At 48.1% G+C, this 20277-nt stretch overlaps 1 protein-coding gene across 1 annotated transcript in view; it reads left to right on the top strand.

Moving 5' to 3' along the window:
• Positions 1–19362, top strand: part of ECHDC3 (enoyl-CoA hydratase domain containing 3) — a 35408-nt gene extending 16046 nt beyond the window's left edge. Inside the window, exons 3-5 of the mRNA XM_029616404.1 lie at positions 8864–8961; positions 10590–10790; positions 18771–19362. Coding sequence (XP_029472264.1) covers positions 8864–8961; positions 10590–10790; positions 18771–19091 — 620 coding nt within the window. The 3' untranslated portion in view covers positions 19092–19362. The remainder of the gene's footprint in view (positions 1–8863; positions 8962–10589; positions 10791–18770) is intronic.
• The last annotated feature ends 915 nt before the right edge of the window (positions 19363–20277 follow it).

Genomic DNA, 20277 nt, shown 5'->3' with positions numbered 1-20277 from the left:
ACGGCTGAGGAGGGATATGATAGAGGTCTATAAAATAATGAGAGGTCTTGAACGAGTAGATGTGACTCGGTTATTTACACTTTCGAATAACAGAAGGACCAGGGGGCATTCCATGAAGTTAGCAAGTAGCACATTTAAGACTAATCGGAGAAAATTCTTTTTCACTCAATGCACAATAAAGCTGTGGAATTTGTTGCCAGAGGATGTGGTTAGTGCAGTTAGTGTAACTGGGTTCAAAAAAGGATTGGATAAGTTCTTGGAGGAGAAGTCCATTAACTGCTATTAATCAAGTTTACTTAGGGAATAGCCACTGCTATTAATTGCATCAGTAGCATGGGATCTTCTTAGTGTTTGGGTAATTGCCAGGTTCTTGTGGCCTGGTTTGGTCTCTGTTAGAAACAGGATGCTGGGCTTGATGGACCCTTGGTCTGACCCAGCATGGCAATTTCTTATGTTCTTATGTTCTTATGTGCTTGAACAGTTGGGAGACCCCTTCAGGGTCTGACCATGAAAGGGGGAGACCCCTTCAGGGAAGGCCTGTGGGGGCCCCGAAAGCCTTTCCATTGCATGGAACAGTAAAGAAATTGATTCTCAGGGAGTGGGTTAGTCCACAAGTGGGACTGAAGGTGGGCAGAGCTATGGCTGAGCTCTATCCTCTGCCGGATGCTGATACATACTGTGCTGATTTGAGCCAGAGCTGAGTCTCTGTGCTGTAAAACTTTAAGTGTTTCCTTAAGGTGTGAAGGTTCCTTTACAGGAAGTAAAGGGAAACTACATTTCCCAGATGCCCTGGTAGTCAGCCCCGGGAAGGGTTGGGGGCAAAGAAACAAAGAGGCAGTGTCTTCCTAGGGAGGGGTAGTCTAACTCACATAAAGAGAGGGGGCAGGCAATTCAGGACAGCTGAATGGAAGGCGAGGAGGATGGAGAGGCTGAGGCAGAAGAACAGTGCCCAGGCGCAATTTATTCTAAAGCTGAGTCAGCCCTAAGATTATCTCTTTCCCTTTTCTGTGCAGCAGTTTGTTGGATGAGAGTCTCTAGCACTGTTAGGGGTTCATTAGAGTTGCTAGGTCTATTACTGAAGAAGCAGAAGTAGAGGGTTTTGTTTAAATGTTGAGAGCACTTGTTTTTGTGGTTGGGAACCAAGAAGGAATTGTTATAAAGAAAAGGAAATGTTTTGGGGGTTAACAACAGTATGAGCGAGTGGCTGTGTAAGAAGGGTTGTTGTATTAAGCTATGGCAGCTGTTGAGAGTTGTAATGAGGGCCACGGAGCTGGCCTAGGGAGCCCTTCTTCTGATGGGGTTTTTCCCATGCTACTTTATATCTGGGAGAATTAGGAGTCACCGCTGTATTAGGCCAGCCTTGCCTATACGTATGATGAAGGAAAGCATAGCAGAGCACAGAGAAAGAAGCTGCTTGTTTTATTTTAACAAATAATTGGTTTAAAAGGATAGGAAACCCAAGTTCGCATTGATTGGGTGGAAATGCATTTCAGACAATACTTTTATGTTGTGTGTGACTTCTCCTCTGTGAAGTTTGTTTCAATAAACTCCTGAGCACTATATGAAGCACTATATGGGTGTATAATACCTTATTTTAAGTTATGGCAAAAGGGTGCCAGGCCTGGAAGGTGACGCCTACTTTTAGTATGGGATGAGTACAGACCCGTCTCAACCTCCTAGCTTTATGAAGGCCTCCCCATATTAAGTAACTTTAACCCATAGCCTCCTTGCCTAAAGGTGACACTGTCAGCATTACTCGCTGGAGAAGCTTCAGTGCTGACTCTGCCTCAAAGGAGTCTGCTGCAGCAGTCCCTGAGAATAAGCTAAAGGACCTGCCACTAGGGGCGCCACCCTCTCCACGATACAAAGAAAACCGCCTGGGCGGAGCCTTCGGCCATGCTGAAGGTTGCTCAGGATCAGAAGTTGCCAATCCACCTAAAAAGGATGTTGAAGGGTTCAACCTTGGGCATGCAGGACTGGCTGCGGTGAGTGCAGAGCTTGCAGCGAAAGGACAGGCTTCCTCGGCCTCCACCAGGCAGGCGGCAGGTCTGGGGGCAGCCGTGGCTGATGTGGCATATTCGCCCTATGATCTGTGTCAGAAGTCAGCAGGCATTACGGTGTCGGTGGTGTCGGCAAGATGTTTTCTCTGGTCGTGCAATTCGTCAGTGGTCGTCTGGTCCAAGGCCCAGCTCAGTGATCCCCTCTTTAGGGGGAGGTTAGTGTGCGTCTAGGATCTGGAGCAACCTTCTGGGGGAGTCCAATGGGCTAAAGTTGCCTGGAGATAACCCGAAGAGCGGGTATTGCTCCAACAGGGGGGGCTTTCTCATCTCAGAAGCAAGGATCATGGCGGCAGCAGTCCTTTCGGGGTCTGCGTAATTCCACCCAGGATAACTCCGGTTAAGGGGTCGGAGGCAGCAAGGCCGCACAATGAAGAGAAGCTGGACCACTCTTCTCAAAATAAATAAATAAATAAATAAATAAAGGGTGGTGGCAGGAAGATTGGCCCTTTGTTACGAGGAGTGGACCAAGGTCTTTGGACCAATGGGTATCGCCTGCGGAATCGCCTGTGGAACTGGGATCTCAAGTTCCTGAAGTACATGTGAAATTAACGGGTCCAGCTGCTCCTTGCGGAACAAGCGGAGTATCTGCGGATCATCCCCCTCCACTGGCTCGGCACTGCCCACATCCTCACCCAGATCATGAGTGGGGGGGGTCCTGAGACATGAGATCCGCAGAAGAGACAGGGATAGAAGGTCCACCACCCTGGACCACGCAAGGCACCCCCGACCCAGGGCTTTCCTGGTCTGCTGTGCTCTTAAAATACTTAGCTTGGGCAGGAGACCGATTTTCCCAGTCAGTTTCAGCTTCCACATAAGCCTTATGTAGAAGTAACACAAACTGGGGAAAAAAATGGGTGAGGTCTCTTTAAGGGCCCCCCCGCCGATGGAAACGGGGGCAGAGCGGAGCTCCGCTGAAAATCGCGTGGTCTCTGAGGGCTGAGTGCCGGCGGGGACAGAGGAGGGAGCTCCTCTCCCTCCCCTATGGAATCATCATCGCGATCTGCCTGAGGCAAGATGGCCGCAGCGGCACCAGAAGGAGGCAAGATGGCCGCCACCCCCGTGCCGGGCCTCTGCTTCCGAGAAAGCGGCGCACTTTTGTGTCCCCTCGGGCGCGGCAGGGCTGCTCCCCTGCCCGAAATCGGCCACTGCGAAGGCCCCTTGCTCCCGGGGATACACCGGGAGCAAGGGGTCTTCGCGGGAGAGCCGGTACCCCGGCTCCCCACATGCCATGCAAACGGCTCCCCGCGGCGTAATGATAGCACGAAAACGCTGTCGGGTGACAGGCCACCCCGTCCGGAGGCCCGGGAGATCAAGGCAGGCGAGGGCCAAAAAGGTCTGTACTTAAATAAAAAACCTTCTCTCTCGCAAAGAAATTGCCTTAATGTCTTCTGTTTTGTTTTTTTAACTTTAATACTAACTCAGGGGAACACCCTCCCTGAACCACAAAAATACTGGACCATCAGAGGAATTAAACGTCTCTGGAATAGCTGTGTCTCCGAGGTATGCTGCTTCTCTGGAGAAGGGGGAGAGTGACCGGCCCACCGGTGAATCCTCCCCCTGATAGCTCACCGGGCAGGGGACCAAAGGTTACTCCGGGAAAAGGCTATAGGGCAATGCCCTGCCTTGCCTGCCTGTGTCCTTTGCTGGGGTTTTTTTGTTTTTTTTTAAGAATTGATCTAGTCAGAGGATTGTCCGTTAAATTTAAACCAAACCTGTGTGAGAGAAACACTCCCGATTTAGAGATGATCAGGACCGCAGGTTATGCCTCTCAATCTGCTGGAGTCAGAGAAAATACTGAGGGATCGCAGGTGGCACACCGGTATATCTAGGGGGTGCTTTTCAGCTTTTCTCTGACTCCATCTGCTGGAAGGGAGGCATAACCCAGCAGTCTGGACTGATCTTTGGTACTACAGGAACGAAAATTAACAGGTAAGAACTAATTTTCCTATGTTTTCTCTGGTCATGCAATTCGTCAATGGACGTCTGGTCCAAGGCCCAGCTCAGTGATCTCCTCTTTAGGGGGAGGTTAGTGTGCGTTTAGGATCTGGAGCAACCTTTTGGGGGAGTCCAATGGGCTAAAGTTGCCTGAAGATAACCCGAAGAGAGGGTATTGCTCCAATGTTTGGGGGGGGGGGGGGGATTTCTCATCTCAGAAGCAAGGATCATGGCGGCAGCAGTCCTTTCGGGGTCTGCGTAATTCCACTCAGGATAACTCCGGTTAAGGGGCCGGAGGCAGCAAGGCCCAACAATGAAGAGAAGCTGGACCACTCTTCTCAAAAAAATAAATAAATAAAGGGCAGTCGGAGGAAGATTGGCCCTTTGTTACGAGGAGTGGACCAAGGTCTTTGGACCAATGGGTACTGGACATGATAAGAGGCGGCTTCACCTAAGATTTTGCTCGTCCTGTCCGAGAAGACTTATGAGTTTCCCTTGCACGTCGCAAGTAAAGATAGACGCCGTGCACACCACGCTAGAAGCAATTACAGCATCTGGAGCCGATGGTGACTGTGCCTCCAGAGGAATGGGGGAAAGGCAGATATTCAATCGATTTTGGAGCGTCAGAGAAAGAAGACCCTTGCGACGTTCTGGGTACCTCGTTGTTGCATGGAAACATTGACATCAGTAAGAGCGATGGTTTGCAAAGGGGAGTTTCTGGCATCGGACTGACAAGAGGCTTCTCAGGACATCAGATGTTTCTGCGGTTAGGCAAAGTCAGAAGACATCAGTCCATGCTGCGGGTGATGCAGAAGTTACGGTCTCTGGCCTGGGTGGTGTACCTAGCACAGAGCAGCCTTATTCCCTTCCAATCCCTGCAGTATCTTGGGGCGGGGTTTGATACCACGTTGGGAAGAGTCTTCCTCATGGCGGAAAGGATGATGAAGTTGCAGGCTCAGTCCATTGTCTATTGCGACTTTGGTACCTAAAGTTGGGGTTATTTGCAAGTCCTGGGCACTATGGCTTCTGCACTGAATTTAGTTCCATGGGCATTCGCGTATATACAATCTCTCCTGAATTTGCCCTCTGAGGAATTTCAGCTCCCGACACCCCTTCAAGGGTTAGCCAAGTCCAGTCCTTCGCACTGGCTTTTTTGGGACAGTTTAGAGCGAGGAGTGGAGTTGGGGATCCCGGTAGGGGAGTGGTGATCACCGATTCCTGCCTGATAAGGACAGACTGCTCAGGGTCAGTGGTCGTCCACACAAGCATTATGGTCTATCATTCATGCAGTTCGGGTTTTGTCAGGCAGTGCGGCAAAAAATGGACTGTTTGCTTGAGAAGAAACTTATTTGGCGGCACTGGCAGCGTCCTCTGCAGCCAGGGTGCAAGTGGACTATCTCAGCTGGCAGTAGCTGGATCTGGGAAAATGGGAATTATTGCCAGAAGGAATGGAGCTAATTCAGGCCAGGTGGGGAGTTGCTCAGTGGATCTTATGGGGACAAGGAAGAATGCCAAGGCGAGCAGTCGAGAGTGCAGCTCAGAAGGCATTAAAAGTGTTGGGTCTTCTGTGGCCGGTGAGAGTTCTGTTATATAATAGTGGTGCCAGAGGGGCCACGTTGACACTAGTTGCAGACTTGATAATCTTGCAGTTGGCGGTCCTCTGAAGTTAGGTTATCTTTAAGAGCTGATCTGGCAGGATCCAGTCTTTTCAGATCAGACAGATCACTTTTTTTCTCATGGTCTGACCTTTGATTGTGATTGAAGTGGTACTCAGAAGCAGTTATTACTGCCTTACTTCAGGCCAGACGACCGTTCACGTTTTGGGCTTATGTCAGGGTGTGGAAAGCATTTGAGGTCTGGTGTGTTGAAGAAGGGCTTGACCCGACATGGGTGTTGGTCCTCAAAATTGGGCCTTTCTGCAGAAAGGGCTTGTGAAAGGGTTGGCATATAACTCGCTTCGTAATCAGATGGCAGTCTTAGCTGCTTTTGTCAAGGTAAGGTGGATGGAGTTTCTTTGGCGTTCTATCCTGATGAGATGTTCTGGTGCTTAACACTCTTTGTAGTTCACCTTTTGAGTCATTACAGGGGATGTCCCTGAAGGATTTTTCCCTGAATGTGGTGTTTCTAGTGGCTATCTGTTCGGCCAGGTGAATTTCGGAACTTCAGGCCTTGTCGTGTAGGGACCCCTTTCTTCAAATTTCAGTGAATGGGGTTTTGTGGCAGACGGTTCTGTCATTTTTGTCGTAGGTCAGCCGGTTGAACTTACTGCATTCCGGCATCTGGATGCAGCAGGCCCAGAGAGTTGCATTTGTTGGATGTCAGTCGGTGGTTACTTTTGGTGTCTGAAGGTTACCAGTGGATTTCAAAGGTCTGATCATCTTTTTGTGTGGTGTTCAGTGGATCAAAGAAGGGGTGCAAGGCTTTGAAAGTTACAATTGCGCGTTGGCTGAAAGAGGCCCTGATTTCGGATTATATTTGAAAGGGAAGGGCACTTCCTGAAGGGGCAAGAGCGTAGGCAGCTTTCCGGGCAGAGTGTCAGTTGGTTTCTCCACAGGAGATCTTCCGTGCGGTGACTTGGTCATCGCACTTTCACCAGACATTACCGAATAGACGTTTGGGTGCCTGATGAGGTGCTGTTTGAGGCGCGTGTGTTGCAAATTGGTCTTTAGGGGAGCTTGGGTACACCCCACTTGTTTGGACTGATCCGGGGTATGAACAGGAAAGGAAAATTGGTTCTTACCTGCTAATGTTTGTTCCTGGAATACCACAGATCAGTCCCGAGCCCCACCCTCTTGAAAGACCGATATCTTGACAATGTGTATCAGAGAGAAGACTGCGTAGTCTTGTTGTTGTTAATGTTTAACTTTCAGGGGTTTCGATCCCTGCTGTGGACAAAAGGGTTCTTGTTGAAGTGCTCTGCCTTCTCACATAGAGGAGGGAGTTAGGTTAGTTTTTAATTTGTCTACATCTTGGCTTGGGTACAGGTCAATACTGAGGGACTGCAGGAGGCACTCTAGCTTATGTAGCAGTTTCAGAAAAGCTTGTTCTCTGCCTCCATCTGCTGGTAGGGATGCAAAAATCCACTTGTCTAGTCTGATCTGTGGTATTACAGGAATGAAAATTAGCAGGTAAGAATCAATTTTCCTTTATCCCCCTTCTCTCCTCCCCAGGATCATTGGTGGGGGATTCGGGTCCTCTGCCTGGAAGAGAAATATCTCCTATGGCTCTGCCTGTCCTTGCACTCCAGATCCATGCACTTGACTTGCCCCTGCAGCTCCCTCCTCTGACCGTCCTGAACAGAAAGATTTATTTCCTTCATCCCTTCCGGCACTTCGGAAGGTCTCTGCTAGACTGGACTGGGAGTATCCAGGGTCTCCTTCAAAGTTGGGACCTTCCTGGAGAAATCTGAATAATTTCTGGGGCGTATGGGGTAGCATCCAGTAATAGGATCTAATATAGCACAGCTGCCATCGAGGGCAGGACCTAGTGGATAGGAGCCCCCATTTTAGCTTAAACACTGGACAGGGGTTCCCCTCGTGCATACAGTGGATGTGAACCCCTCTAGCAGGCTCTTATACTTACGTAACCAGCACTGATTAATTAGACTTTTGTTTATTTGTTCGCTAGCAGAATACCTCCAGCAATTGATGCAGGTTCTTCGTTAAGGACCCTGATTTCCATGGTAGAGGCAGATTCCTGTCTTGGTGGGGAGTGTGAATAGTGTTCAGGGCTTTTAAACTGGACCACCAGAACCCTGCTGAAAAAATGTTGGCAATAAGTGCCTTTTTTCCCACACAGGAATTTGCCAGTGATTCTTCATCAAGGTCTAGGTCATAGAACCGTCTGGCCTGGACTTTTCAGTGCTTTTCCACGTAACAGTGTCTCTAGAACTTACAGCAAGATATGTGCAGCCACCTCTAGGTGTGCATGGTTTAACAGCTCATGCTTGGTACCTGGGCTTCATGAAAGCTTCCAAAGGGATGGGGAAGATCAGTAAGAGTTAATGTTTCTCTTTCTGTTCACCAGGGTATTTTGAAAAGGTTTTCTTATAAAGCTAAAGTAGTTTGGTGACGGTGAAGAAATAAAAAGAATTACAGCAATGAAATTGCACTGATCAGACTTGCAAAAATATCCAGTGCTGCTGAAATGCTAAAAAGTATGTAAAAGGTCAGAAAGTATGTTAAGGTTCACCACTAAGTTTTGTTTTTGCCTTCCGGCTCAATTTACAAGAAATCACATGACTTACAAGAATCCAGTCTCATTAGCATATATGAGATAAAATTATAATGCTAACCAGTTAGGAAAATGTTATGCAAATAAACAAACTGGCACTCTCCTGAGATATCTCATTATAGATGAGATCTTTCTCTTTAAGCTGCTGGTGTTGTGTTTATTTACAGCCCGCAACACTTGGGAGCCGCATGTCATAAGACACTGAGTTAAACATGTGCATTGAATTTCTGCACACCTTCCTTTACTTACATACTAAAAAAAATAAAAAGAGATCACTCTTGCTGCAGTAATTATATGCTAATGCATCAGGAATTTAAAAAAAAAAAAAAAAGCATGCTAACCCAAACATGCGTGCGATCACTCTTTAGTGAACATGGTGATGATTCTACCCTTTGGTGAACAAAGCGATAAGAGGAGACAGTCTGGGGTCGTCAAGTGGTCCTTAGTGCTTTTTATGAGCACTGCCTCATCATTATGCAGACAGATGTGCAGCAGCGCAATAGTGCATCCCGTGTACTGGGGACTTAGATTTCTGCACTGCTGCCCTGGCTTTTGCTGACGTCCTGCAGTTCAGCTCCCGGCAGACGGCATTTTGTTCTTTGTATCTTATTCTCCTCTGTTTTGTAATTTTGCAGCTGAAGGGCCTGTGTTCTCCTCGGGCCATGACCTAAAGGAGCTGACGACTGTGCAGTGCCGGGAGTACCACACTGAAGTGTTCGATACCTGCGCCGAGGTGAGGGGATGTGCCGTGTGCACTGCAAGGTACCACAAAGGCCTGGAGTGCAGTGACGGGGAGTTTGCCAGTAGATTTTCCTGTACTCGGGGGCCCTCTCCTGCTCACGGATGCTTGGTTCTCCCTTGTTTGGGGAAGCTCTGAAGGTGGCGGGTCGTGAGCAGGTCTTGACGACTTTGGGAAGCCTTCCTTAATCATTTAGGGGTTTTTTTTATATTCCACCTTTCATAGATACATCAAAGTGGATTACATTCAGGTACTGTAGGTATTTCCCTATCCCCAGAGGGCTTACAATCCAAGTTTTTGTACCTGAGGCAATGGAGGGTAAAGTGACTTGCCCAAGGTCACAAGGAGCGACCTCTAGGCTACTCCTCCACTCATACAAGAAGCGCTGGCTGCTTCTCTCCCTCGCCCTTCCAGCTCTCCTCTCCCCATCACTTCCTACCCCGCTCCCACCTCCTAAACCGTCCCAGAGCTGGAAGGGCGGACTGCTCTCTCACTGCCTGAGAAGGCAGGTGCTCCCTTTCCTTAGGAGAGCAACAGCTTGTAAGGTTGGGAGGAGGAGGATTCCTGCTGGCATTTATACACCTGGAGAAGCTCAGAAGCCTTCTGCTATTTACCTTCTCTTACCTGCACAGTTACGTTATTCAGGACATCTTTTGGGACTTGTGTCTGCTATTCTGAGTTGTTCTGTCTGCAGTTTCCTTGTCTCGTAATGTTTTCTACTTTCCTTTGGGCACAGTTTACTCTAGAAGGGCCAAACTAGCCCAGCTTCATTTACGGGTAGTTAAACTTCAATTAATATCAGGAGACTACCATCTTGATGGCTATGTTTGTGTATTTCTTCTTTTATTTCTATACTTTTATTTAAAATAATAGTAAATTATTATCATTATTATTATTATTATCAGTTACTGGTCCGATCCTCTGGAATGCATTACCAGACTCACTAAGATCCATACCCAATTTGAATCATTTTAAAAAATCCTTTAAAACATATTTATTTCAAATTGCATTTAAAATTACACCTACCAAATAACAGATCCAAACTGATTCTTCGCAGTTATCCATATGGCACCTTATATTTTTTTTATATTTTTACATTATGCATTTAATTTTTTATTAGAACTACGTTAATCATGTTTTATTTTTAATAGTTTTAACTACATTTTCTGTAATATTATGACTTTTCTTTTCATTTTTTATTTATTTTTTATTATACTTATGTAAACCGTTTTGATTAAACACTGTTTGTAAAAGCGCTATACAAACACTTTTAAATAAATAAATAAATCTGTTTCTCTTGTTATAATTTTTTTAAATTTTTATTTATATTGATCATGAAGTAGATTGCATTTTTATTCTAACTTTGTTTTATTATTTTTATCTTATTTGAATTTTTTGTTACTATCGTTGTAAACCGCTTTGGTCAATCTTGTATTGGTAAAACGGTATATAAATATTTTAAATAAATAAATAAACTGACAGCCGAGAAAGAGACAAGTAGGAGAAGGATGAATTTTTACGTATTTCAGTGATGGGGGGGGTAATAGAATGGGGTGAAATTTATCAACCTCTCACAGTCCACCTGTAGGTTGAAGAAACTGTTTCTTGCTTTGTACCTACAGGTCATGACCTTGCTGCAGTGTGTTCCTGTCCCGGTAATCGCCAAGGTGAATGGCCTGGCCACGGCCGCAGGGTGCCAGCTGGTGGCGAGCTGCGACATAGCCGTGGCGAGCGACACCTCCAGGTTTGCGACCCCCGGAGTGAACGTCGGGCTGTTTTGCTCCACGCCAGGGGTGGCCCTGGGAAGATCCGTGCCCAGGAAGGTAAGGTCGCCGGACAAGGCCACGCTCTCGGCTTCCGCTGCGGCTGCGGGATGAGCTCAGCGCCGCCCTCCAGGGACAAAGCCCCGCAGGTCTGGTCCTCAGGATGTCCAGGGCGGAGATGCCTGGACTGGCTCGTAAGAGCCCAGGTGTAGTTTGCGTGTCTTGCTTAACCCTGAAAACCGGACGCTCTTGCTGGCCTCAGGACCCAGAGGCGAAGGTCAGGCGGGAGGTGCCGGCTTCGAATCCCGCGGCCTGCTTACGCCGCTCAGGCCAGTAAGGTCCGGACATCCCGCGGGCAGTTTTATGAGCCTGTTGGGTCTTTTCATTATATTCTTAATTTGTCGTTGTGTTATTACTTCTTAGTCTGCCAGCGTCCTTCAACCTCTCCGTTACTTAAGGTTGGTTTAGATCGATTTCAGGAACCTTATTTTTATCCTGCATAACTGTGTTGTGGTTTCTGAGGTGCAGGTGGTCCGGAGTCCCCTTGTAGCTGTGGGGGGGAAGGTAAATCTGTAGAACGGAAGAGCGAGCATCTGTATAATCGGCATTTTGGATGTGATTTGTAACGCCTGCAATGTCAGCACTAAATGTACAAGTTGAAGGTTAACAAAACCTGTGAAAGAAACATTAGGAGTGAGATTACGTTTCTGGGGAATTTAAGCAAAATCCTGGTCTTATTAAATTTAATGGGTGCTTAGAGACTTAGCCAGCAGGGCTCTGTCCAGAACTAAACACTGCTTGCCCATCTGTAGGGTCAGGGATGAAAAATCGTCTGGGTTTGCTTGTTTTTTTAAATTGTGTCGGCTGCTAATTGGCTTGAGATCTCCCTGCTCGGAGACCCGGAGGTGCAGTAACGATGCAGTGCGAGTGAAAAAGATCTGCCGAGCCATGTTACAGTGAGGCTGTGAGGGATTGGCATCATCTTTCGATTCCAATCCTTTTTACTGGGTCATTAAAATTCAGCACATGTGCTGCCAGGCCTCGGAAATGTCTCGGTCCAGCACTAGGTCACAAATTAATACCTTGCCCTGCGTGTTACCTGCACGACACATGTCTGCTGCTATGTTTATTGCATTTTTTACTCCTGTTCGCCAATGGTCATTCTCCCAGTGGGATCAGATAACACAGTAATGATGGCAGAAAAAGACCAAATGGTCCATCCAGTCTGCCCAGCGAGTTTCTTATGGTAGTAACTGCCGCTCCATGCAGGTTACCGCAATGTTTCTGTTAAGGGTAGTAACTGCCGCTCCATGCAGGTTATCCCCATGTTTCTGTTAAGGGCAGTAACTGCCGCTCCATGCAGGTTACCCCCATGTTTCTGTTAAGGGTAGTAATTGCCGCTCCGTGCAGGTTACCCCCATGTTTCTGTTAAGGGCAGTAACTGCCACTTCATGCAGGTTACTCCAATGTTTCTGTTAAGGGCAGTAACTGCCGCTCCATGCAGGTTATCCCCATGTTTCTGTTAAGGGTAGTAACTGCTGCTCCATGCAGGTTATCCCCATGTTTCTGTTAAGGGTAGTAATTGCCGCTCCGTGCAGGTTACCCCCATGTTTCTGTTAAGGGCAGTAACTGCCACTTCATGCAGGTTACTCCAATGTTTCTGTTAAGGGCAGTAACTGCCGCTCCATGCAGGTTATCCCCATGTTTCTGTTAAGGGCAGTAACTGCCGCTCCATGCAGGTTACCCCCATGTTTCTGATAAGAGCAGTAACTGCCGCTCCATGCAGGTTACCCCCATGTTTCTGATAAGAGCAGTAACTGCTGCTCCATGCAGGTTATCCCCATGTTTCTGTTAAGGGTAGTAACTGCCGCTTCATGCAGGTTACCCCCATGTTTCTGTTAAGGGTAATAACTGCCGCTTCATGCAGGTTACCCCCATGTTTCTGTTAAGGGTAGTAACTGCCGCTCCATGCAGGTTACCCCCATGTTTCTGTTAAGGGTAGTAACTGCTGCTCCATGCAGGTTATCCCCATGTTTCTGTTAAGGGTAGTAACTGCCGCTCCATGCAGGTTATCCCCATGTTTCTGTTAAGGGCAGTAACTGCCGCTTCATGCAGGTTACCCCAATGTTTCTGTTAAGGGTAGTAACTGCCGCTCCGTGCAGGTTACCCCCATGTTTCTGTTAAGGGTAGTAACTGCCGCTCCATGCAGGTTACCCCCATGTTTCTGTTAAGGGTAGTAACTGCCACTCCATGCAGGTTACCCCCATGTTTCTGTTAAGGGCAGTAACTGCCGCTCCGTGCAGGTTATCCCCATGTTTCTGTTAAGGGTAGTAACTGCCGCTCCATGAGGGTTACCCCCATGTTTCTGTTAAGGGTAGTAACTGCCACTGCATGCAGGTTACCCCCATGTTTCTGTTAAGGGTAGTAACTGTCGCTCCGTGCAGGTTACCCCCATGTTTCTATTAAGGGTAGTAACTGCCGCTCCGTGCAGGTTACCCCCATGCCTTCTGTTAAGGGTAGTAACTGCCGCTCCGTGCAGGTTACCCCCATGCCTTCTGTTAAGGGTAGTAACTGCCGCTCCGTGCAGGTTACCCCCATGTTTCTATTAAGGGTAGTAAATGCCGCTCCGTGCAGGTTACCCCCATGCAGAAATGTTAAACCATCCCTTTCTTTAAGCCTTTAGGGATCTGCAGTGTTTGTCCCATGCTCTTTTGAATTCATTAACTGTTGTTGTCTTCACCACCTGCTCCAGAAGGGCATTCCAGGCATCCACCTGTGAATAAATATTTTCTGATATTGGTTCTCAGTTATCCCCCCTGGAATTTCATATCATGACCCTTTGTTCTACTCTTTCCTTTCCAGAGGAAAAGGTTTGAAGTTTGTTCATCATTTTTACCTTTCAGTTATCTGAAGGTCTGTATCCTATCTCCCGTGCACCTCCTCTCTTCCAGGGTGTACATACTCAGATCCTTCAGCCTCTCCTCATAAGTCTCCCAGTCCTTCTCTGGATCGTCTCCATCCTGTCTCTGTCTTTTTGAGATATGGATTCCAGAAGTGAACGCAGTAATTGTCATGAGGCCTCCTCAAGGACCTGTACAAGGGGATCATCACTTCCTTTTTCTTCCTGGTTATTCCTCTCTCTATGCAGCCCAGCATTCTTCTGGCTTTAGCTATCGCCTTGTCACATTGCTTCACCATCTTCAGATCGCCAGACAATATCACCCCAAGATCCCTCTCTTGGCCCGTGCACGGCAGTATTTCACCCCGAACCCCATACAGTTCTTTTGCATTACCACATCCCAGATGCTGACTCTGCACTTCTTGGCATTGAATCCCAGCTGCCAAATCTTCGACCACTCTTCAAGTTTTCTTAAATCACTTTTCATTCTCTCTACTCCTTCCAGCGGGTCCACTCTGTTACAGATCTTAGAATCATCCGCAAAAAGGCAAACTTTTCCTTCTAAGTCCTCTGCAATGTCGCTCGCGAAGATAATGAACAGAACCGGTCCCAAAATCGATCTTGTGCCACTCCACTTAACACCGTTCTCTCTCATCAGAGCAGGGTCCATTTACCATTACACATTGTCTCCTGTCAGCCAGTAAGTTAGTAATCCACCCCACCTCCTTGACGCTCACTCCCAAGCTTCTCGTTTTATTCACAAACCTCTTATGTGGGACTGTATCAGAAGCTTTGCTGAAATCCAAGTAACTCACAATTTCCTAGCGTGTAGCCAGATGGACTCAGGACCAATGGGTTTATGCTCCCCTGCCAGCAGATGGAGACAGAGTCAGGTTTCAACATTATAAGGACCTGTCTCATTGCGGTCAGGTCCTTATAATAACATTATAAGGACCTGTCTCATTGCGGTAGAGAGGTTGTGAAATAAAAGGCAAAATACACATTGGTTTACTTTTGCCTTACCCCTGCACACTTCTGAGCGAGAGATGCTGTTAATTCGCGAAATGAAGAGATTTGTATGCAGGTTTGAGACTGAAATCTGACTTGATAATATTACTACAAAGAGTATACTTATGTAGTTCCTTTTGTCATCAGAAGTCGTCCCCTGATGCAGCCTTAATTGGCGAAACTCGGCCGGAGTCGGGCTCTGTATTACATTGATTAATAAATCTTTCCACGGTATAAGGTTGTCTCTTTGTTTTTTTTGCCTTAGTTGATGAGCATGATACAGCCGACGGTGTGGAGCTATCTCCAACTTCTCGGGTTAATGGTGGCAACCCTGGAAGTAGTGCTTTGGGCGAGGGCACACATGTGACCACTTCAACGCGCACTACTGTCACGTTGGAACCCGCAGTCTCAAGACTATTTGATTCGCCTCCACTTACCGATGGGAGTATGCTCTCGGCTCCAGTGGTGGCTGCAGGAAGCTCATCTGAGCAGGAGTGTACCCCTTTCCTCCCCATACTGACTGGTCCGGGGCTGGGGAGCTCACTGTCAGGGCCGTTGGACCGAGGTAGAGGTCCTCTGGAACATCAAGCCCCTGGAAGCCCAGGCAGTTAGATTGGCGTGTCTACAATTCAGCCACAGATCTAGAGTCAAGCGGTCTGCATAATGTCGGACAACGCAATGATGATAGCCTACATCAACCACCAGTGTGTACAGAGGAAATAGATCTCCTTATGGAATGAGCAGAAATACATCTACAGATGATCTCAGCCTCCCACATCGCAGGCAAAGACGGCGTCAGAGCAGTCATTCTAAGCAGGGAGAGTCTGGATCCAGGAGAGTGGGCGTTGTCGGCAAAGCGTTTCAGCCGATAGTAGATAGCCGGGATCTCCCGTCCATCCACCTGCTGGCCGCATCTCACAATGCAAAGGTTCCCCGATTCTTCAGTCGCAGAAGAGATCCGTGGTTCCTGGGGACTGACGCTGTCGTTCAGACCTGGCCGGAAGAAGAGTTGCTATACCCCTTCCCTCCGTGCCCCCTTCTGGTTGAGGCCATTCGCAGAATCGAGCACCACAGGGGATTAGTCCTACTAATAGCTCCAGATTGGCCCAGGCATCCATGGTATGCGGACATGCGGAGACCCTCCCTGTGCCTCCCACCGCACAGGGGCCTCCTTCACGAGGATCCGACTCAGTTCTGTCGTACGGTCTGGCCCTTGAGAAGGCTTACCTGATGAAACAAGTATATTCTGCGGCTGTAATTGCCACCTTACTCTGCACTCAGAATTCTCTACGTCCCTAGCGTATGTGCGGGTCTGGAGAGTATTTGAGGCCTGGTGCAAGGAATGCGGTGTACCTCCTTGGGTGGACAAAATCCCACTAATTCAGGAATCTTTGCAGGATGGCTTGAATAAAGGTTTGACCCTTAACTCCTTGAAGGTGCAGGTAGCGGCTGTCTCCTGTTTCTGGGGTGAGGTGAACAGAACCAGTCTGTCGGCTCATCTGGACGTGGCCCGTTTTCTGAAAGGGATGAAGCACCTCCGGCCACCCATAGGGGTGACCGGTTTTCTTATGGAATCTTAATCTAGTGCTAGAACTTTTGGCAGGGCTCTCCTTTTGGCCACTGCTCAGTATTTCCTTGTGTTTGTTAACCTTGAAAACGGTGTCCCTGATGGCTATATGCTCGGCACGTCACATCTCTGAACTGCAGGCATTGTGTCGGGAACCGTTCCTCCGGATGACTCCAGGAGCATTACAGCTTTGTACCGTTCCATCCTTCTTCCTCAAGGTAGTCTCTCAGTTTCATTTGAATCAGTCCATTTCATTGCCATCCTTGTAAAGAACAAGTTAGTGGAGGAATACTGCCGCCTCCGTCATTTGAATGTCAGTAGGCTTTTGGTGCAGTATTTGGAAGTTTCAGAACTGGTCCGAAAGACTGGACCACCTGTTTGTGCTTCATGGTGGAAGGAAACAGGGTGAACCAGCTTCACAGGCTACCATAGCTCGCTGGATTAAGGAGGTGGTCACGTGAGCCTATGTTGAGGCAGGAAAGCCATGACCTTCTCAGTTTAAAGCTCATTCCACTAGGGCTTAGGCAGCGTCATGGGCGGAAGCTAGACTGCTGTGTTCCATCGATATCTGCCGAGCAACGACGTGCTCCTCCTTACACACCTTCTCCAGGTTCTATCGCCTGGACTAATAGGTCCAAGAGGATGCAGCCTTTGCAAGGGCGGTGTTAACTGGACCGCTGGCAGCCTCCTGTCCTGATCGGGAGTAGCTTTTGTACATCCCATTGGTCTTGAGTCCATCTGGCTACACGTTAGGAAACGGAGAAATTACTTACCTGATAATTTTATTTCCTTAGTGTAGACAGATGAACTCAGCATCCCGCCCATGGCTGCCCAAGAACAGGGCCAAGGATTCGCCCATGGAGTGGATATCGAATCCAAGAGATTACAGGTAAGCCTTCATCCAGTCCTTAGATCATATTTTTACTGGGGTTCAGTGTTTGTTTGGTTGAGTACAGTTACAATTATCCGTTTTTAATCAAGTTTTTTTTTCACTAGTAGGTCCACAGTTGCTTTTGAAGAGAATACAGAAGGGCTGAGGTCACTGCAGGGGGTATCTAGAGTGACATCAGCTTTGAAATCTGACTCCGTCGCCATCTGCTGGCAGGGGAGCATATAACCCATTGGTCCTGAGTCCATCCGTCTACACTAAGGAAAACAAAATTATCAGGTAAGTAATTTCTCCATTTCTTCTTTACACCAGGTTTTGAGCAATGCATTGAAGTTATCAATATAGCTTTGCATCTCCTTCCCCTTTCCATGAACAGGTAACACTTCTGAAAAGGCAATAGTGTTCGCCATGTGACTAATCTGCTTGCGCAGTCTCTCTGTAGCACTCGGACACTGTTACCAGCAAGGTCGTTGGTTTCCAAATGGACGATAATGTCAACTTTAGAGTCCTTACTTTCTTCTTGGATTGCATTGAGTATCTGAATAACATTTCTACCAGCTGAGGATTCAGGAAGACTTTTAACTATAGTGTTTCCCTCAAAAAGAGTTCTCAGATTAGTGCCTCTGATAATTGAGCCTCCCAGCACAATGAGCATTGGGGGTAATTGTTAATAGCCTCATCAACATGAATTTACATGCGATGAGTGCTATTAGTTACGTGCTGGTTAGGACGCGCGTTTTGGATGCGCTAATCCCCTTATTGCATGAGGGATTTTGGATGCGCGTCCAAGCGCGAGTTAAGCAGTGCGCTCGGCTCAGCACCGGCCTGTGTGTTAGCAGATGTGGCTGAGGTGACTGAAAACTGTAAACGATTTTCTAATTCCCACACCTTAGTACTTAAGAGTATTAGAATTAAAATGTAAACCTTTCTCTGCAGCTGTGAACGGATGCCGGGTATGAGGTTAATAATTTACCAGGAGTGAGTGTGCACTGCAGAGCCAGCGTGGCAGGGGGCATGAAACGGGAGAATGAGGGCCGTGCTGTCATTGCGTAGGGCATTTCTCACAGCACATTTGGGGTTCAGGGGTCCAGTTTTGGTCACTCAGCCCTGGGCCCACTGAGATGCAGTAAAGAGAGCCCAGGGGGGTTAGGCATATGCTGAAAACTTGTCCAAGCAAGGGTTATTTGCCGTAGAGAAAAGACAACACGCAGGAGGTTTAATAATTACACCATGCAACTATGTCAGTGGCGCTGTCAGGTACAAAACGAGAGGCCTCCTCTAAGGTGAAGATGAAAGGAGCAGCGAGTTCACCCTCCAAAAACAAAAAGGGTTTTTTTTACCCAGTGGTGAAGTTAGGGCGTTCTTTGCTAGCAGAAGGAGTAACGCCTACAGCACTAGGGGCGGACGTACTAAAGGGTTTCTCCCACCTTGTATCTGTGAGGAGTGCATCTGACCCTCCTGGACACATTGTAGAGCAAATGATATTAATGGTTCTTACGATACAGCAGGGAAACGTGCTGATCCAGCAGTTTATGAGCCAATCGGCACATTGCGGGTTGGGAAGGTTTTTTTTAATCACGGCAGAAGTGGCCACCAACGCAGGGGTTTCTTTGTCACTTCCTTGGATTGGGTTGGTGGTCTTTCAGCCTAATCGGCCCCGTTCTCTGTCTGTTGCAGGTGGCCCTGGAAATGCTGTTTACCGGGGAGCCCATCTCTGCCCGTGAGGCGCTGCTGCATGGCCTCCTCAGCAAGGTCGTTCCGGAGGAAAAGCTGGAGGAGGAGACCATGAAAGTTGCTCGCAGAATCTGCCAAACCAGCTGGTCCATCGTGGCGCTGGGGAAGGCCACCTTTTACAAGCAGATGGCGCAGGGCCTGAGCGATGCCTACAGGATGACTTCCCAGGTCATGGTGGACAACCTGACCCTGAAGGACGGGCAGGAAGGCTTGGAAGCCTTCCTGGAGAAGCGCAAGCCCGTCTGGTCACACAGGCCGGACTAAGCTCGCGAGCGGAAAGCGAAGCCGCTCTCCAAGTCATCTCGGCCCACCAGCGGCCAGAAGTACTTTTTTACCCCCTTATGGTATCTTCTGAACTAATCGTGCGTTCGGTTGTTGTTAAAACGCATCCAGAAATAGCGATGCTGTGACAGGAAGGGACGTCGGCTTTGGCCGATTCTGTGTTTTTCTGCCGTGTAAGCTCCCTCTGTACGGTCCGTGCAAAAATTGGGCCTGAATTGTGTAAAAGTAAATAAAATGGAAAAGTGCAAACTTTCGTTGGTCCTTACTTGGTTGTGCATTGCCAGCCAAGCTGCATGAAGTCAGTGAGGGATTACCAGCAGGCGAGGGGAGGAACTGAGCTTGCACACCAGGCTGAGAACTGTTCAGACCTTTTTTTTTCTTGGTTTCCTACCTTCAGTCTTAAACTCTCTCTTCTTTTTTTCCCTCCTTCCTTCTTCCGCCTCTTCTTTAATTCCCACCTCTCTTCCCTGACCTTTCCCGGGTTTCCTTTCCCTCTCCTCCTCTTTCTCGGCGAGGATCTGCATTGGCAGTCTGACTGTTGCTATTCTTTTTCTGTCCACGCTCTCTCATTAGGGGGCCGGGAGATGGTCTTTCGCTTAACACCAAGTCCAGCCTCTGTGGACCGTCAAGCGAAAGAAAAGACAAATTCTGTTGCCAAACTCTGCAACCACAAAGTGCTCCAGGAATTGAGCAACACAATCCCGCAGGCTAGAAGGGAGCAATTTAGACTAATTGTCCAGCTTTAAAAGAAAAACTAGAATTCCTGAGCCTGGCTCGTTTCTGATGGGTTTTACCTCTCAGTGACTTGTACAAACTGAAATATGATGCGCCATTGCAATGCTGCTTAGTGGACATTTCCAAGGGGTAAGGCCTTCGTCACCAAACTCGTTTCAGAAGAAGCAGCCAATCGAAGGCGGTCATGCGCGAGGGGTCCGTGATAACTTACTGGAAGATTATCCGCCTGCGTCCTGGCGCCTGGATTGCAGCGGAGGAGCTCAGCCTTTTCCATTATGGCATCGTCTTCCCGGAGAGGAGCCTGGTTGACTGTCCAGCTGGCGGTGGAGACCCGGCTGCTCTAGTGGGCATTTTACAGACACTGATCTTATGGATGGATGAGTTTAGCAGAGGGGAAAGGAGCGAGCTGTACCGGAAGGAGTGAGGACACGGG

Source organism: Rhinatrema bivittatum, chromosome 9 (assembly GCF_901001135.1).
Source record: "Rhinatrema bivittatum chromosome 9, aRhiBiv1.1, whole genome shotgun sequence".
Taxonomy (NCBI): domain Eukaryota; kingdom Metazoa; phylum Chordata; class Amphibia; order Gymnophiona; family Rhinatrematidae; genus Rhinatrema; species Rhinatrema bivittatum.
This window is presented reverse-complemented; position numbering and strand designations above follow the sequence as displayed.